At 40.7% G+C, this 18,742-nt stretch overlaps 1 protein-coding gene across 8 annotated transcripts in view; it reads left to right on the forward strand.

The window, feature by feature from the left end:
* CACNA2D3 (calcium voltage-gated channel auxiliary subunit alpha2delta 3) overlaps positions 1-18,742 on the forward strand; it is a 931,957-nt gene that overhangs the window by 248,490 nt on the left and 664,725 nt on the right. For all 8 annotated transcript variants that reach the window (XR_006695842.3, XR_010585145.2, XR_012431274.1 and 5 more), the window contains one exon: positions 16,579-16,638. Coding sequence is in view for 4 of the 8 variants with exons in the window: in XM_045384857.3 (XP_045240792.1) it covers positions 16,579-16,638 (60 nt within the window). In the remaining 4 variants the exon portion in view is untranslated. The remainder of the gene's footprint in view (positions 1-16,578; positions 16,639-18,742) is intronic.

The following is an 18,742-nucleotide window of genomic DNA, read 5'->3' on the forward strand; positions in this document are numbered from 1 at the left end:
TGATTTCTTTCACTGAGCCTATGGTTTTCAGGAGTCACTGCACTGTAGCACATCTCAGTACTCCACTCCTTTTCATTGCTGAATGATAGTCCATTGTATGGATACATTCCATTTTGTTGATCCCTTCATCAGTTCTTGGACATTTGGGTTTTTTCCACTTTTTGGCCATAACGATTGATGCTGCTTTGAACATTAGTGTATATGTTTTTGTTCTCATTTTCCTAGGAGTTGAATTGCTGGGTCATATACTAACTCTTGTATTTAACCTTTTGAATAAGTTTCCAAAGTGACCATACCATTTTACATTATTAGGAACACTTTACTATGAGAAAATAGGATAATATTGTATATAAGTGGGTTTCTACATTTGAAAACTACTATATTAAGTCACATTTCTGAATGTCTTCCATTGATTTTTTTTTTCTAACAACTTTATTGAGGTATGTAGTTTATATATAATACAATTTTCTTATTTTAAGTATACAATTCATTGATTTTAGTAAATTTACCAAATTATATATGATTTTAGTAAATTTACCAAGTTGTTCCACACTGTGGTCATGGATGCACATCACATTGCATGCGTTTTCCTCTCTCCAATTTTCATCCCTCCAGTAAGATCTCTCCTCCTTTTGACATTTATTTGATCTATTCATACTCATTTAAATTTATGATTTTTTAGCCCCAGTAGAAGCTGAGCCAAAGGACTCAGAAAACTTTGTGGTCATCAAACACAAAATCAAGAAACTTCTATCACTTTATTTTTTGTTCAAGTATTGAGAGGTTCACACTCTGATATCTTCAATTTTGAAATCAAGAAAGCTCCAAGAAATTGAAAGGTTTTTAATAACATGTTTGGTGGAAAAACCTGGCCTGAACTGACATGTGGATATGTGTAATATTTATTTATTATATTTAATATGAATAATTATTTGTCTACTATAGAAATGTTAATATTTGATTTTAGGGTGCTGGCCCCGACCTCTCTGGGGATGAGTTGTAACAAATACGTGTCATTTTACCTTTCTAAAATCCAAATAATCCTGACCTAGAGTAGCATGCCTGGCCCTAAGGGTTTCAGAGATGGGCTTGTGGGCGTGGGTTTGGTTTTCTTAGCCAGCACCTCAGAGCGAACAAGCCATCAGCTCCTTTGGACTGTTAAGGGGAAACTTAAAAACTTAAAAGCCACTAAAGTTCAAATCTATTTTATGAATTAACTCCAGCTATGTGGAATTGCTGATATTCAACTGTTTTAACTCACAAAGTGGCATTTTTGTTGGGTTTACCATTTCTCTGTGTGTCTTTTTCACAGTGAAAGAAGAGGGTGGGTGGCAGAGAGGGGAGCATGGAGTATTGTGCTGGAACCAAGACTCCACTCTGGTCATGTCAGAGCCTTGGAGAGTTGCCAGAGTCCCCACTGCAGGATGTAGGGTGAGGAGGGGAAAATACAAGCAAAACACGATGGGCCTCCAGAGCCATGCACGGGGTGCAGATGAGCATTGTATAGACACCAGAGAATTTCAGTTTCTACTGTCAGCTTACTTCTGTGTAAAATGGGTTTAGTCCTTCTTCATTAGCTCTGTCTTTTCTTTAAAAAAAAAATCCTCAAATGTTTTATCACTCACATGTGTTCATACATCTGCTTATTTCTTTGTGATTTTGAAATAAAGTTATAATTAGGGTTGACAAAGGAGAAAGAATTGAAGCTGAGAGAGTCAAGTGTATGAATAACGTTCCATAAAAATTCAAACCCTGTGTGTAATTTCAGTTCATTACCTGGGCATTAAAAATGGGAGAGCCAGCTTATCCTTTAAGCTAGCTTCTCATCCTTGGAAATTTAAAATGCTAAGTTTGGTTCCAGAGGGTGAAAATGTCATTCCTTGAATTCAAGAGGAATGTATGAGAATTAGAATGGAAAAATAACAAAAGTGAGTTTCAGGCACATACATTTCATTCATAACACAGGCCCTTGTTTGACTCAGCCCCCTGGGGCTCAGAAGTTCATGTGCGCCCTATCATGCCAGTGTTGATTCCCTTGTTGCCCCATGTTTCAAGTTGGAACAGTCATCTTTTGAAAGTGTTGGGCAAAGTTTAGAGTCTTGGCCTCAGGATTTTATTTCTGCACTGGGGGAGGAAGGCTTCTTCTGAGGACCCTGAAGCTACCGGTGTGGTATTAATAGAAACCAGGGACTTGCGTAAAATGTTCAGAGACCAAAGTCAGGGGAATAGTCTTATTTTTCATTATTTGTTCTTGATTTCATTTGGAATAAGCTTCACATGTAAGTGCATGTGGTTGACTTTCCCTTGGAGAAGTAAAAGCCTGCTTGGTCCTGTTACACAGGGTCCTTCAGAAATCAGGTGACTCAGGTCATTTGGATTTTATTTTCAAGGCCCCTGGTATGTTATGAATGAACAAATGACAAAACAGTTGAAAACTGTGGTTTTTTTTTTTTTTTTTATACTTTAAGTTCTATGCACAATGTGCAGGTTTGTTACATACGTACACATGTGCCATGTTGGTGTGCTGCACTCATTAACTCTTCATTTACATTAGGTATATCTCCTAATGCTATCCCTCCCCCCACCACACCCCACAACAGGCCCCAGTGTGTGATGTTCCCCATCCTGTGTCCGAGTGATCTCATTGTTCAATTCCCACCTATGAGTGAGAACATGCGGTGTTTGGTTTTCTGTTCTTGCAATAGTTTGCTGAGAATGATCGTTTCCAGCTTCATCCATGCCCCCACAAAGGACATGAACTCATCCTTTTTTATGGCTGCATAGTATTCCATGGTGGGTGTGTGCCACATTTTCTTAATCCAGTCTATCATTGATGGACATTTGGGTTGGTTCCAAGTATTTGCTATTGTGAAGAGTGCTGCAATAAACATATGTGTGCATGTGTCTTTATAGCAGCATGATTTATAATCCTTTGGGTATATACCCTGTAATGGGATGGCTGGGTCAAGTGGTATTTCTAGTTCTCAATCCTTGAGGAATCCCCACACTGTCTTCCACAATGGTTGAACTAGTTTACAGTCCCACCAACAGTGTAAAAGTGTTCCTATTTCTCCACATCCTCTCCAGCACCTGTTGTTTCCTGACTTTTTAGTGATCGCTCTTCTTACTGGTGTGAGATGATATCTCATTGTGGTTTTGATTTGCATTTCTCTGATGACCAGTGATGATGAGCTTTTTTTCATGTGTCTGTTGGCTGCATAAATGTCTTCTTTTGAGAAATGTCTGTTCATATCCTTTGCCCACTTTTTGATGTGGTTGTTTGTTTTTTTCTTGTAAATTTATATAAGTTCGTTGTAGATTCTGGATATTAGCCCTTTGTCAGATGGGTAGATTGCAAAAATTTTCTCCCATTCTGTTGGTTTCCTGTTCACTCTGATGGTAGTTTCTTTTGCTGTGCAGGAGCTCTTTAGCTTAATTAGATCTCATTTGTCAATTTTGGCTTTTGTTGAAAACTGTGGTATGTTTTAAATATATACATTTCACAAATTTCTGCTTTTTAACAAAGCATGCCTATATTATATATGTAATTGGTCTCTTCCTAAGCAAATTAAGGATACAGTAGGAAGAAATTATAATGCACTGTAGGCTGTGTGGTCCAGGAAAGGGATGCAACTTTAAACAACTTTTCCTTCCAGTGCCATGGTATCTTTATGACTATATCTGTAATCCCTTCAGGAAATAGTGTGAAAAGTCTAAGTTTAAGGTCCTTTGAATTGGAGGCTAGGGCTCAAAGGCTTTCGGATCCCTAGGAAGGATCCTGGAGTTGCCCTGAGCTGGGTCTTCTGGGAGCTTCCCAGGGCAGTTTTTATTACTACCTTCATTGCTATGAGCATGTTTTCATCTTAAAGCCTTCCTTCACCTTGCATTTTCTTCCTGCTATGGCCCAAATCGGTTTCTCAATGTAAGAATCTGGATATTTTGTCCCAAACTTCCATCCGTCCCACTGTCACTGCTCTCTGCACTTTGGCCCCCGCCCCGTGCTCTGAAGTGGTTCTTACACAGGTACCCTGTGGATCACTCAGTCATGTTTGATTAGAAAACAAAAACCCTTTAGGTTTTACTTTTTAAGGAATATCTTTAGGCATTTTAAGTAGGCAGGGGTTTAATAAAGGGAATTAAAGGCTTATTTGATAGAAAAACTGAGGGATGAGGGTCAGGGACCTGCTGTATGAGTTGACAGATCTAGGAAGTGCTGCGGTCGCAGGAAGCCACCACCAACGATCTCCGGTGTCTGCAGCACGAGTGGGTAATTCGTGGGAGTGTGTCTGAATGACTGACCAAAGATGCCTGCCATCTGCAGATGCCCACGTACATGCCCATCACTTCCGCTGGAGAATATTGGTTTCTTCTCTTTTGGTTTGCAGCCCTCTCAAGAATCTGACCTGGAGCCCTGCTGGCAAGGGAGTCAAGAGCATGTGGTGGTAGGCCTCCAGCGCTACCGTAGAAGGCACAGCTTAGATGGTACTGAGAGTCGGCAGGCACTCTCCAACACACACCCTTAGTCACAAGATTGAATGGACTTCACTTTTAAAAACTTTCGATGCTTGTATTGCCTGGTCTTACTATGAGATTTTATCATACCTGCTAGCCCTTCTTTCATTTAGTGTTCCTCCTGAGCTCAGCTCCTTCTCTGACTGTTGCTAGACACCCCCGGGAGGCAGTACCAGGTAGTGAGTAAGGACAGCAAACTATAGGTTGGTGCAAAAGTAATGACCTTTGCACCCACCTAATAGTTCCGTCACTCTGCCTTTTCCCTTATTCTCTATATCCTACTGGCCTCCAAGTCCTGTAGATTCCTCTTCCTAAATAACTTTCAGATGCTCTGTCTTCAATCTTTCTCCTTATTGTCTTGGATCACCTTTTGCTCATTTGAGAACATCTAGATAACATCAATAATCAATAATATTTTACTGCTTAAAACTCTTCAGCCTCCTTTCTCACTAGCTCCCCAGCCCCGACACAGGCTCCCCTCCACATAACCTTCATACGCCGAGCCACTCGTAATTACCTGAACATGTCATGCCCTCTTTTGCCTTCTTTTGCCACTGCACTTGCAGTTCCCTCATCCTGGAAGGCCCTTCCTTTGTTTCCTGGGCTGGCTCTTGTCTTTCAGGTTTCAGTGTAGATGAGAAGCCTTCTTGTACCATCCGTGAGGAGCCTCCTTGTGCCCCGTAAGCCTGGTCTAATTTCTCCCTTGGTGTTCTGTAGAATTCCTTGCTTCCTCCTGTTAGAACCTTTATCATGTTGTGTTGCAGTTGCCTGCTCGTTTCTTTCCCACCCTGGACTCTAATGTGCTTGAGGGCAACATCTGTGTCTTATAAACCTTATATTCCCAGACAAACACAGTGCCTGGCACTCAGTAGGGTGAGTAATAGATATTTTTTAAATTTGTCCAACTGCATTTTGAGCACTAGTCATATGCTCAATGCTGCTTCGAGCACAAAGCGTGTCAACGTTTTGTTAGGGGATGGGGGTGACATCCTTGAGGAGGAGTCATTTGAGCTGCAGAGTGACCAATGAGGGGCAGCCAAACATACAAGGATCTAGGACAAGAGTATCCTTGGTCAAGAGAACAGCAGGATGACAGAGACAAGTTGATAGTGGTCTGGGGCCAGAAAGATGGCTGGGAGTTAGGATCTGAGGGTACTGGGCCAGATCAAAGGACCTTATGGGTCATAGTCATAATTAGTGGGAAGTCACTGGTGGGTTTCAAACAGGGAGCACTGCCATCAGAATTGTTTTTAAAAGGCTTTTTCTGGCAACCATGTGGAGAATGGGATCCAGGGCACTGAGTGCAAACTGGACACTTGTTAGGATGCTGAGGGTTTCCAGGGAAGAGATGGCTATGGCTTTACTAGGAATGTAACAGGGGAGAGGATGACAAAAGTAGTGAAGCATGGGGTGTATTTTGGAGGGAGAGCCCACAGGAATTGCTCATGGATTAAGGTATTTGTGGAATAAATGGCATTAAAGCAAGTGGTCTCTCTGCCTCAGTCTCTGTTTCAGATTTATCCTCTTCTAAGTTTTTTCAGCACTGCTACCAGATTACTTTTGAAGATGAATTAAAGTTCAGGTCTGATCACGTGGGTCCTATGCCCCGTGAGACCTCCCGCTGCATGCAGGCCACACACAGTACTTCTTAGCCTAGCTCAACACCCTTGCTTATCTGAGCCCCACTTGCCTGCCCTTTTGCACTCTCCCCCCTTCCCATTCCACACCTGCAGCTCTGCAGACAGGAGAGACTAGGCAGAGGAGGCTCCCACCCTGGAGCCTTTGCTGCTCCTTCGCCGTCACCTCTCTCGGTCACCTGGCTGACTTCCACTCATCCTTTAACCCCAGCTCACTGTTGCATCATTTATGAGCATTCCTGCACTGGTGCTCTATGCCCTTGGTTTTCACAGCGCTATAACCTCTCTTCCCTTTGGTTTCCCTTTGGTGTAAAGTTAGGATGGCATCTGTGCTTTGTCTTATAGAGCGGTTGTGAGGATTCACGGGATTCGATGACTAAAGCATGTAGGACAGCTTGACACATAGTCCAGGGAGTGTGAAGCTCAATACTTGCTCTTATCATCTTGTGTGGCCCTCCTAGCCCATGCCACGTTATCTAATTATTTGCCTCCCCTCCCAACTAAACTGTGTGAGAATGCCATTATCTTCATAGCATCATCCCCTAGCGTAATACTTCCCACATAATTAATCATCATCATCAGCAGCAATAAGAGATAACATTAGTGGACATTTACTCTGTGCCAAGAACGTTGACTCAGAGAGGTATTATAAAGTTGCTGGAGGGAGGCAGGATTTGAATTCAGGTTGTCAGACCTTGGGGCTGTTGCCTGGACCAACACAATATGTTCCTTCCCAAACCGAAGTTGCCTGGTAAGCATTTGGATGGATAGTTGGAAGGAAGGAACAACAAGGGAATTGGAACAGATTTTTCTCTGCTTCAAATTTATATAAAAATCCATCTTGAGAAGGTAAAGTCTGAATGGACATGGAAATTGTTAGTGTTATTTCGTTTTCAAGGAGAAAGAAAAATTTTCTTCCCTGGCCATAGTTGGGGCCTGGGGTCTAGGAGCTGCCTGCCACACTCACCATCCTGTCCAGTGTCTCACAGGTGCCATCTGTCAAAGGAGCTTGCTTTGGCAAACAGTTTAATTTCTGTGTTTGTGCCATTCTGAGGACATCAGTCAAACCCTTCCATAAAGGCCTTTGCCTCATTCCATTTTCAGCCTCACTGATCACAGATTTTACCTCTGGAGCTGAAAAAGAGAGTGGTGAATTCTGAAAACCTGCCCTTAAGGAGCAGATGCATAGCCTTGTGTTTTCGAACACAAGATTTGGAGTCCTTTTCTTGGCAGCAGAATTAACTTTCACATAACCTCCATGTAACTGTGAACTTGGGGAGCTGTTCCAAGTTCTCCGCATATGAGAGCCAACCGTGGGAGGCAGTGACTCTGTGAAGTTTCCTTGTTTCAATCAAGCTGTTTTATGCTGGAAAATCTTGTCTCTTCCTCTACCCTGTCTTAATAATATTTTACACTTGTGTGGAATCCTTTTGGAAATTTTTGTATATATGTTCTTACCAGATTCACACACTGAGGTACAGACTAAAGGTTATATTATTTGTGTCCATCAGATTAGAAAACCCAGGACTCAGTTAAGACTTACCCAGAGTCGGTGAGTAGGAAGACCTGGATTCAAACTCTTGTCCTTGATTTCTGAGACCTGTTCTGACTCTACTGTAACAAAATGTACCCCAAACTTAAACTTCTTGAGGCCTAAGACTCAGTTATGTAGTTATTGGGGTTCCGTTCTTGGTGATGTTCTTGTTACCTAATAAGTTCTCAACAAGTACTTGCTGAGTTAAACAGAAGTGATAGAAAAGTGATACAACCAGGAATGGGAACTCTCTGTAGGACAGATTTCCTTACCACCACCAACACCTTGTCATGTTGGCTGTGACTTATCTGGGGCAGATGTCCCTGTCTTCCTTGGCTAGTTGGGCAGTACCTTCAATACTCTGCCATTGTGAGTTCTAGTCAACACCTTCTGAGTAAGCCCTGGAAAGGCATAATTAAGGGCTGAAACAGAATTTTATTCACCGCAATCAGAGGCCTCGGTGATAGGAAAGTTTCTTTCATTTTGGAGAACAAATGTTCATCCTTCAGGTCAGCGGTCCCCAACCTTTTTGGCATCAGGGATCGGTTTCATGAAAGACAGTTTTTCCATGGGGGAGTGAGGGATGGCTTTGGGATGAAGCTGTTCCACCTCAGATAATCAGGCATTAGTTAGATTCTCTTAAGGAGCGGAGCGTGCAGCCTGGATCCCTTGCATGCGCCGTTCACAATAGGGTTCGTGCTCCTATGAGAGTCTAATGCTGCTGATCTGACAGGAGGCTTAGCTCAGGCAGTGATGCTCGCAGACCCTCCACTCACCTCCTGCTGTGCGGCCCAGTTCCTAACAGGCCACCGACCAGTACTGGTCCGTGCTGGGTTTGTGGGCTCATGCCTCAGATGACATAATGTCATAGTCCCCGTTCATTGTGGACTATCCCCTTGAGAAGTTAAAGATAGTTCCATTGTCCACAAAGGATATAGTGCAGTTACCTCAGAACTGAAGGGTCCTGAGGGGACTTTTTAAGTTTCATGGTTAAATAGCCTTGATTTTGATAATCAACTCTAAAACATTCCCAGGAGAGCTAAGTAAGCAGAAGAACGTTATTTAAAACACTGGGTCATTTGGAAAAATTACTTGGGCTGAAATCAAAGGTTGTCTCTTCTTCCTACCTCTCCCTGAGCTGCCTTGGCCCTCGGGCAGCCCTTTGAATAATGTTTGGCTGTTTCCATCTTCAGCAGCTCTGCAAATGTTGCACTTTGGCAAATGCAGGCTTAGATGTAGAATGTGATGGCTTTGGTTTGGAAATTGGCCATCCACACTGATAACGGGTATTAATTTAATTAGCCTCAAATTGATAACAGGTATCTCTTGTGGAAACAAAGATAATTTGTTATTGATTGTGATCGTGTCTTCTGATGTAAACTCCAGGCTTATTTTGTCTTGTAAAAGGCCAGTGTAGCCTTATACAATCTGAAGGAGACAGGAACGGGGAGGAGTGAAGGAAGGGAAGAAAGCTCCCCACATACACACACGATGTGTTTGCTCTATTGTTCTGTTACCTGCTTTCTCTAGAAACTTTATAGATTCGCTTTTATAATCCACTTTGAAATGTTTGCCATTTTTAAAGCAGAAGCAATTTTTGCAGCTTTCAGGCAGAAGGTCATTTTATACAAAATGTTCATTCATGTGCAACAAAGCTTATTTCTTCTACAGGAACAAAGAAATAATGAAGCCTCCTTAAAAGCTGTGTTTCTCCAAAGAAATGATCATCTTGATAGTTGGTGATTTATATGTGCCATTTCTATTGGAATCGAAAAATAAAAACATTTGTATCAATAAGGATTACTGAATATTATTAAGGTTTCAGCTATGACTCTAACTGCAGTTGCAGCATTGCAGGGTGGCAGGGAAAGGTGTGTTGGCTTTCTTCTTGTCTAACTGTGTCCATTTCTGCAGGTTTTTCATTTTGCCTTGGTTTATTACCTGATGGTCATCCAGTCATTGATGTAGCCTCTGTGTAGGTCCCGGAGCACTAGCTGTTTCCAGAATATTTCTCTTAATTGCTGTTTCCAGAACATTTTCGTACCTCCAAAACTTTGTGTGAAATGTTCCTATTGGCTTGAATGTTCTTTCAGCACTTCTCTTTCTCCTGCATCCTTCCTGTTCTCCTTCAGAGCTCAGCTTAAATGTCATGTCTTCTGGGAAGCTTCCTTGGCTTCCTGACAGCATTCTTTGTCACTTGTCCCTTCTCATTGAAATAGCTATTTTCCTTGTGTGTCCCTCAACATTCTGTAAACCATCTTACGTTTTTTTCATGGATCACTGTTGGTACCCATCCGACACTTCAGGAAATATTCATCCAATTGCTCTAGCTACAAAGCAGCAAAGATTAATCTGCATTGTTACAGAGTGATTAAAAAAGCTCTATCCCAAGGACAGAGGGAAAGGAATCTCAACACCAGAAGGAATGAAAATGTGAATCTGAACAACTTAATTTCTCCAACGTAACAGTTCTTAAATGGATGATTTCTGACCCTTGGTACAAGACAAGAGTTTGAAATAAGTCTGGGAAACAAATCAATCTCATTTTGCCAGGGTTCCTGGAAACATATTTTGATGTGCTAAGTGCCCGTAATGAGGGTAGAGATTTTTCATTTTAATCTGTGATTGATTGAGTTTGAAATCTGTGACTGTGGAGAGGACTTAGATCTCCTCTGTCTTCACTTCTGTAGACTGTCAGCACGTCAAGTTCAAGCCCTGCTGTGTAACACGCTGCTGGGATAGCATTAGTCCCAGGTACACACTGATGGACAAATGGTGTAACTCTTTCTCCATCAAACTCTTGCCCTTAAAGCAAAAGCCACTGAATCTAGGGTAACAGTTTAACCATGCCGCTCTGGGTATGGTTGTGATAGTAATTACTACTATTTCTTTACTGCTGTGGCCATTTTTCTACACATTGAACTCTTGTTGATTCAAAGGAAGAGTCATGTGATCTCTAACTCTGGTATTAATGACAATTCAATAACTAACTACAAGATAACCCTTTGGGTAGCCCAAATCCATGTTCATGATTATAGATTGGAGTTCCCCCCATTTGAGCTTAAACCTTAATTGAGAAAGAATTATGTATTCTTTCCAGAAAAAAGGCAGTAAAAAGCCTGGTATGAGTATTCAGTGTGTTGTTGCAAAACATTAAATGAAAACCACTAGATGTATTAAGTGCTTTGAAATCTTTATTAAATTTCAACAGCCCATTATAACAGCATTTTATAACCCAAAGCTTTTTAGCTTTAACATAAGAAATAAAAATAACTTTTTACATTGTGATTCCATATGGTTTTTATATTTCTGTTTTGTTTTGAGGATTTTCATTCATAATTGTCCCTTCCCCCCATTGTAGGGATTTTTGTTTGAAATTTTCTTTATTTGTACACAATTTGTTCATTGTGATGAAATCAGGAGTCCAGCAGTTAAGTTACTTTGGTAGTATAGTACCATTTTCCATTACCTTCCCACCTCTCACCGCGTATTTCTTTCTCTCCTTTCTCCACTTGTTAAGCCAAAATGGCCAGGAACAAAAACATGAAATATATGAGGACAAAAGAATCATTTTCTTCTTCTGATCCAGTTTTTACTTAGACATAGTGTCCGGTTTTCCCCTTCTGGCCCATGATGGAAAGTTTGACCTCTACCATGTCTTCAACGCTAGTCCCGATTTAAGTGTTGTGGGGAGGAAATGGGACACTGTGCATTCTGTAATGTTGTGTGGATATATATAGGGTCATTGTAACAAGAAATAAGATGTGATTTTAAATGAAATGCTTTAATATCCCTGCTATTCCCCTTGGCAGCTTCGCCTTCACCAAAGCTATAAGTACTATCTGTGGTCTATGGCTTCTAGCATTGTCTATTTATAAAGATGGCTCTTGTTTGTATTTATTTCACTAAAAGGCACGAGTTATATAGAAATATAAAAAGCCAGTGAAATGTGCATCAACTCATGAATTACGACCTTTTACTTTATAGGTGCTTTGTTCCAAGTCCAGGATGTATATTCCAGTGTAGTGTTATCATTTTTATTGAGTAAGGAAAAGCTTTGGCATTAAACAAGGGACAAAAGATTTGTGGACAATACTGCTGTTTTCTCTTACCTCAAAGCTCAGTTCCGAAGGCTGGAGTCTTCAAAGCCATTTTTGTTTCCAGTGTTCACGTTTAATTAAAAACCACATTCACAATTGTATAATCCCATCTGTGGACCTAAAAAAGGAATTCATACAAAAGAAATTTAACATTATTATTAAAAGTATACTGCCTTTATAACACGTATAATAGAGTAACAGTTTTCCCCAGGCTCACTGGCAGTTTCTTATATAATAACTAAAATATTAGCAAATTTAATGGATTTTTCTTACCTGCAAATTTGTTTTAAAAACATATTTCATTGGATTTAGATGATTATAATGACATTTGCTAAGGAAAGAGATGTCAATAATAGGCTGTTACTTTCTATTAGCAAGCATCAGAAATTGAAGTTTTATGGTCTTGACTTTGTTAGATGATGAATCAATGTATTTTAATTTTATTAACTGGAGAAACTTGGCCAGGCACGGTGACTCACGGGTGTAAACCCAGCACTTTGGGAGGCCCAGGTGGGCAGATCACCTGAGGTCAGGAGTTCGAGACCAGCCTAGCCAACATGGTGAAATGCCATCTCTGCTAAAAAATACAAAAATTAGCTGGGGGTGATGGCGCGTGCCTGTAATCCCAGCTACTCAGGAGGCTGAGGCAGGAGAATGGTGTGAACCCGGGAGGCGGAGCTTGCAGTGAGCTGAGATCACGCCATTGCACTCCAGCCTGGGCGACAGAGTGAGACTCCGAGACTCCGTCTCAAAAACAAAACAAAACAAAACAAAACAAAAAACAGTAGAAACTTCTGTCCCCATGAATCTGTTTTCGTTTTTTTTTTTTTTTTTTTTTTTTTTTGTTCTGAGATAGGGTCTCGTTCTGTTGCCCAGGCTGGAGTGCAGTAGTGTAGTCTTGGCTCACTGCAGCCTCTGCCTCCTGGGCTCAAGTGATGCTCCCACCTGAGTTTCACCGCTAGCTGGGACTACAGGTGGGCGCCACCATGCCTGGCTAATTTTTGTATTTTTTGTAGAGATGGGGATTTGCCATGTTGCCCTGGCTAATTTTGAAGTCCTGGGCTCATGCGATCCGCCTGCCTCAGCCTCCCAAAGTGCTGGGATTACACCACACCCAGCCTGTCTTAGGTAAATCTATGGAAGATGGTTTCCTACTTAAATAACATTTCTTTTAATTTGTTTAGCTTTGTGAGAGTGCTTTCAGAGGAAAGATTACTGTCCTTTGTTCTTTCCACAAGATGCATAGTTCTTGATGATGTGCCATTTTTCCTGACTGTCTTACACAACAGCTGAGCCTGTTTGGGGAGGGCATCCCCTGAGTTCACCCAGAAAATGTAGGCCTGTCTCCCATTGGCATCAGAGGGCAGGTTGGGACAACCTGGTGGGTGCTGTGTACAGGGCGTATCCATTCGAAGAGCGCTTTTCTGGAATACCCATTTGCTTCGTAAGAAACAACCATTACGTGTAGCTGCCGGTTGATTATCATTTCTTGAATCATGTTTCCTAAAGCTTTCTAGTGAGAATGATGGAAAAAATATCTTCATGGATCAAGAAAGAAATATGTGGGGTAAATTAAGTTTTAAAAAAGGCATGCAGTGCTTGCTTCAGCAGCATATATACTAAAATGGGAGCAATCCAGAGGAGATTAGCAAGGATGACATGCAAATTCGTGAAGAGTTCCCTATTAGGAAAAAAAAAAAAAATAAAAAGGCATGCGGCAAATTTAACTTGAACATGAACACAAAAACTTGCTAGCCGGTCAAATTCTCATGTATTTACTTCACTCAGCACAGAATGCAGTGTTCTGGTTGCTCTTAGTAGTTACTTCAATATTATCAGATGCTTTCCAGTGTTACCTTCTTATATTGTTACCTACTTTGTATTGCAGTGTTCATTGTTGAAATATACTTTGTTTTGCTATATAGGAATAGGTTACATAGTTTGCATGACTGTGCAGTATACATATACATACACATACACACATATGTAAATACAATATATATGAAATACATTTCATGCATACTGTTTTGTGATGATTTCAACTTGCCTATTATTTTCATCCTGTTCTCTTTTTTGTTGGTCCTACACGACTTTATTATTATTTTTACCTTTCCAATTCTTTACTTTTTTCAGTATTATCTGTCTTGATAATTGTGTAGTTTTACTTTATCTTTTGATCATTTAAACATTTTATCAACTTTTTTCCTCTAGATTCTCAGTGTGTAGACACCATTAAAAATCTACTTTTGTGTGTTGAAATAAATAAATGCTCAAAATGCATGATTTGTTTTGATAATGTAAGTATTCAGACATGCATAATATTTATACACATTCTGTAAAGCTCAATATATAACTGATTTCATGATACATGCATAGAAATTCCAAATCTATTACAAAGATTGAGAGAATATGCTCTCAGAAACACATAGTTTTCCTTCATTTTATCTATCACTGCCTGTCACTCATCTGTCAGGATCCACAATATTTTTGCAGATTGTGCCATGTGATCCCAGAAGGCTGACAAGCTTCATTGACTAGGGTGATTCTAGGAAGACGGTGACCCAATGAACGCGTGGGGCCCACTTACCTGATCTTTGTAGATTGTTCCTCTTCTTACTTTTCTGTTTCTCATCCCTTCCATCTTATGTCTTTTTTTCTGTAAAGAATTTTATGTCTTAAAGTGACAGTATTTTAGGTAGGAATACATAAGTTTTGTTTTTTGTTTTTGAGACAGAGTCTCACTCTGTCGCCCAGGCTGGAGTGCAGTGGTGTGATCTCGGCTCACTGCAGCCTCTGCCTCCTGGGTTCAAGTGATTCTCCTGCCTCAGCCTCCTGAGTAGCTGAGACTACAGGCATGTGCCACCACGCCTGGCTAATTTTTATGTGTTTTGTAGAGATGGGTTTTTGCCATGTCGTCCAGGCTTGTCTCTAATTCCTGACCTCAGGTGATCTGCCCACCTCTGCCTCCCAAGGTGCTGGGATTACCGATACGAACCCACCATGCCTGGCACATAGATTTTACAAAGTTAAATAAGAGTTGAGAAACCTTGGAGGTTTAATCAAGCGTCAGGAGTGAGGTGAGGAATGGGATGAATGTTATTTTTATTTTATTTATTTATTATTTATTTTTTTATTATTGTTTATTATTATTTATTTTGAGAACCAGTGGTTCTCAAACTTTAGTGACATCAGAACTACCTTCAGGGCTTGTTAGACCAGATTGCTGGTTGGTCCCCACCTCCAGAACTTTTGATTCGGTTCTGAATCAGAAAAACCCAGAAAAAAAATGGGATGGGCATTTCTACAAGTTCCCAGGTGAAACTGATCCTGCCAATGTGGGACGGCACTTTGAGAAGCACTGCTCTGGGGTCACCACTTTTTGTATTTTCAGGTGAGGAAACTGAGTCTCAGACAGAGTAAGGGTCCTGCTCCAGATTTCACACCTGTAGTGAGTTAGCATCTAGAAGAGGATGAGGACCAGGTCTCCTGGCTCTAGCCTCTGATGTTCTCTGGGGATTGTTCTTTGACCAGTAAAGGAAAAGCCCTTCCTGACCTTCTGATCAACTGAAGATAGTGTGGGAAATCACATTTCCACCCTTCCCAAATTCCTGTCTGTGGGCAGCACTGTCTCCCGCTCGCCTGTCTCTTCCTTTGTATATCCTGTGGAGAAAGTGGGCTTTGGTGCTCTATACTGCTGCTTAAAGTTACCCGAATATATTTCAGCCTCTTCACTTCCGTATCCAATTCAATAATTATTCATGGGACATTTGTCTGTCGATGTGTGACCATTTAGAGATTAATATTAATGCCATCGTTTTTCACACGTGGCCTATTAAACTCAGGCCTACATTATGTCAAGAGAAAGCAAGTTAGAGACAGCATAGGATACAAGAGTGACCATGAGAAGATAGAAATGGTCAAATTTTTGCTTGGATCTAAGATTTTCCTTTTAGTTTGTTGTAATTTCAGTGAAATATTATTTCACCACATGAGTTTTGTGCAATATCCACTAGCCTGTATTTTCAAGGTGGGAAATATCTTCTTGTTGGCAAATTCAAATTAAAGTAAAAATGATTTTGATTGTTGAGTAATTATCTAAATGAAGGCATCATGAAATGGGTTTCATAAGACTATTAATGTGTTGAACTTCGCTGGCTGAGAAGAATAACAAGAATTGTGTTCTTGTGGGTGCTGAGTATTCGTTTAATTTAAGTGATTGCTTTTTTGAGTTGCAGATTGTCACAGTGGCATTGATGGACCATAAAATGCACATAACTGTCACCTGATAATTACATATTAGAACTGGGTACAGAAAGAATTGACCTTGAATGTTTGAGGGAATTAAAATAAGTACTCTTTTCCAAAATATTGGGGAAGAAAGCTAGCCCACTTAAAGTTAAACTCAATTCAAGGCAATAAATCTTGACTAAGGGCCTTCTGTACCTAAGAATGCACTATTCTAGATGGGTTTTGGATCTGCATTGGGCCTTAAGGGCCAGTATCTGAATTGTTATGTAAATGGATGCAGAATACGTGTGCATTTATAAATGTGTACATAACAATAAATATTTATTGGAAGAATTATTGATTGAATGATGAAGGCAGAAACCAAATGTTGACACTGATGTGATTATTTTCAGTTTCATGGGAGCAAAGGCATCAGGTCACAATGTATGAACCATGATATAATCTGTCACTTTTGGTCAGTGGGGAGATGGGGTTCAGGCCACAATTCTGATCCTTAATGCTGTCTTCCATTTTTTTTTTTTTTTTTTTTTTTTTTTTTTTTTTTTAGCGTCTGGTGGAGGCTGCAGAAGAAGCACACCTGAAACATGAATTTGATGCAGACTTACAGGTAACTGATTATAGTTTGAGTTAAATTGTTTTGTGTGTTTCATGCCAAAGAAGAAGTACCAGGTATACCAGGAATACTGATTTTTCAGTGATTGGGAGGGAAAGACTTTTGTGAGGATGGTATAGAGTTCAGTAAATGTGCCTATCTTTGACAGGATTCTTAAGCAATTGTCAACCACTTTCTAACAATGACAATTATAATGGGTGATGCCAAACACTCACGTGTGTGTAATCAGATTTCAATAAACTATTCCCCAATTTAGGAGGAGTTAACTTGGTCAACTGACAATAATCACCAGATCTCTCAATGGTAAATTGATAAGATAGCAGAATATATCCAAACCCCACTTGGCTGGCTGCATTTTGGAATGCAAGTGACTGAAAGCAATACTGTGATGGATATATCCTTGAATTGATTGGTAATAAAATTTAGAAATTAAATCATTCACTGATTTGAGATTCAAACATCCATCTCATTAATTTCTTGCAGTAGATCTTGCACCTGATCATGACATAACTATGTCTGATTGAGAAGGATTTTGATGTTGATGTGTATAGAAAACATAGTAAAGGGCAGCAAGTGAATTAAATAATACTTGGAGGTTCCAGCTGGGTGTGGTGGCTCACGCCTGTAATCCCACCACTTTGGGAGGCTGAGGCAGGTGGATTGCTTGAGGCCAGGAGTTTGAGACCAGCCTGGCCAACATGGTGAAATGCCATCTCTACTAAAAATACAAAAATTAGCTGGGCATGGTGGTGGACGCCTGTAATCCCAGCTACTTGGGAGACTGAGGCAGGATAATTGCTTGAACCTGGGCAGCAGACGTTGCAGTGAGCTGAGATGGAGCCACTGCACTCCAGCCTGGGTGACAGAGTGAGAGTCTGTCTCCAATAAATAAAGAAACAAATAAATAAGTAAGTAAGTAAAACTTGGAGATTCCTTTGGGTCTCCCTGAACGAACTTTTATCTAAATTGGCACTTTGAGTTTTGTGACCTTTCCTCACCACTAGGAAAACAGAAGGAGCAAATCTTAAAGTTTGAACTTTGCTAGACGTATTTCTTTTAATGGCATGTGGTCACAGTTAGGAAATAGTGTTTACTTTCCTATGTTTCCATTTATATGGGAAATATAAAGGCAGACATAAATCATTAAGCACAAAAGAGATGGCAATACCAAAGCCGGCCGCCGGCTGCATGTCTCTCTTGAAGATGTGTCCTTATCATCACCCTCATCTGTGTCTTTTGCTTTGTGAATAAAACAATGCATATTCGAGTGAGGTGATCAAGGAAAGTTTAATTAAGGAAATATTTTCAAAGGTGTAGTCAGGGTTAAGTGAAACCAACATACAATGGTGTTCAAATAAACCAACAGGCAGTGGTGGCATACCCCAGAGCTAGCCGTACTTCTGGCCTGACGAGAGGAAAACTGGGGTTTCCAGAACTCAGGGAAGATGGCTACATGGAAAAATGATTTGATAGAGGAGTATGGCCACCCATGGTGAGCTGGAAAGCGTGAAATTTGGGATAATGATACCCCAGTACTCTCTTGCTTTCTTATTTCTTGCCAGTACTCACTGTTGGCTGAATCCAGCTGTTGGTATGGTTGATGTAGTTCAGTTCAGAGATTGAGCTGGGTGAGGAAGGTTGAAGATGGTTCTGGAGGGGCAAACAAAAAACATCAAGTCCATCATCCACAGTCTTTTTAGGCATAATACCCAGCATTTGAAACAAATAGAGCCAGAGGTATAGCTAAGCATAAGAGGGAAATGAGGAGAAGCTCTGGGGATGGTTAGAACCATTGGGAGAGGAGTGGGCAGCTGGCCCAGCTCTTTGAGCAGAGCTGCTGAGAAGGGACAGAAGATAGTGAGAAGAACCTTGAATATAGCAAGAAGTACCTCACCTTCCTAAAGCCATACTCACTTCTCACACGATTGCTCCACAAAGATCTAGGGGCCATTTACTGGCCACATTTGTCTTCATTGAGCCTGATTTTCAGAGAGTTTAGACTTGTAGAGTGGGCCAGAAGGAGTTTAATGGCAGCATCAGGAAGCACTTTGGCAAGTATGAAGATTATAAGGACCTCTTGAGTGCATTGCCCCGAGAA

The sequence above is a fragment of the Macaca fascicularis genome, chromosome 2 (genome assembly GCF_037993035.2).
Source record: "Macaca fascicularis isolate 582-1 chromosome 2, T2T-MFA8v1.1".
Lineage (NCBI taxonomy): Eukaryota > Metazoa > Chordata > Mammalia > Primates > Cercopithecidae > Macaca > Macaca fascicularis.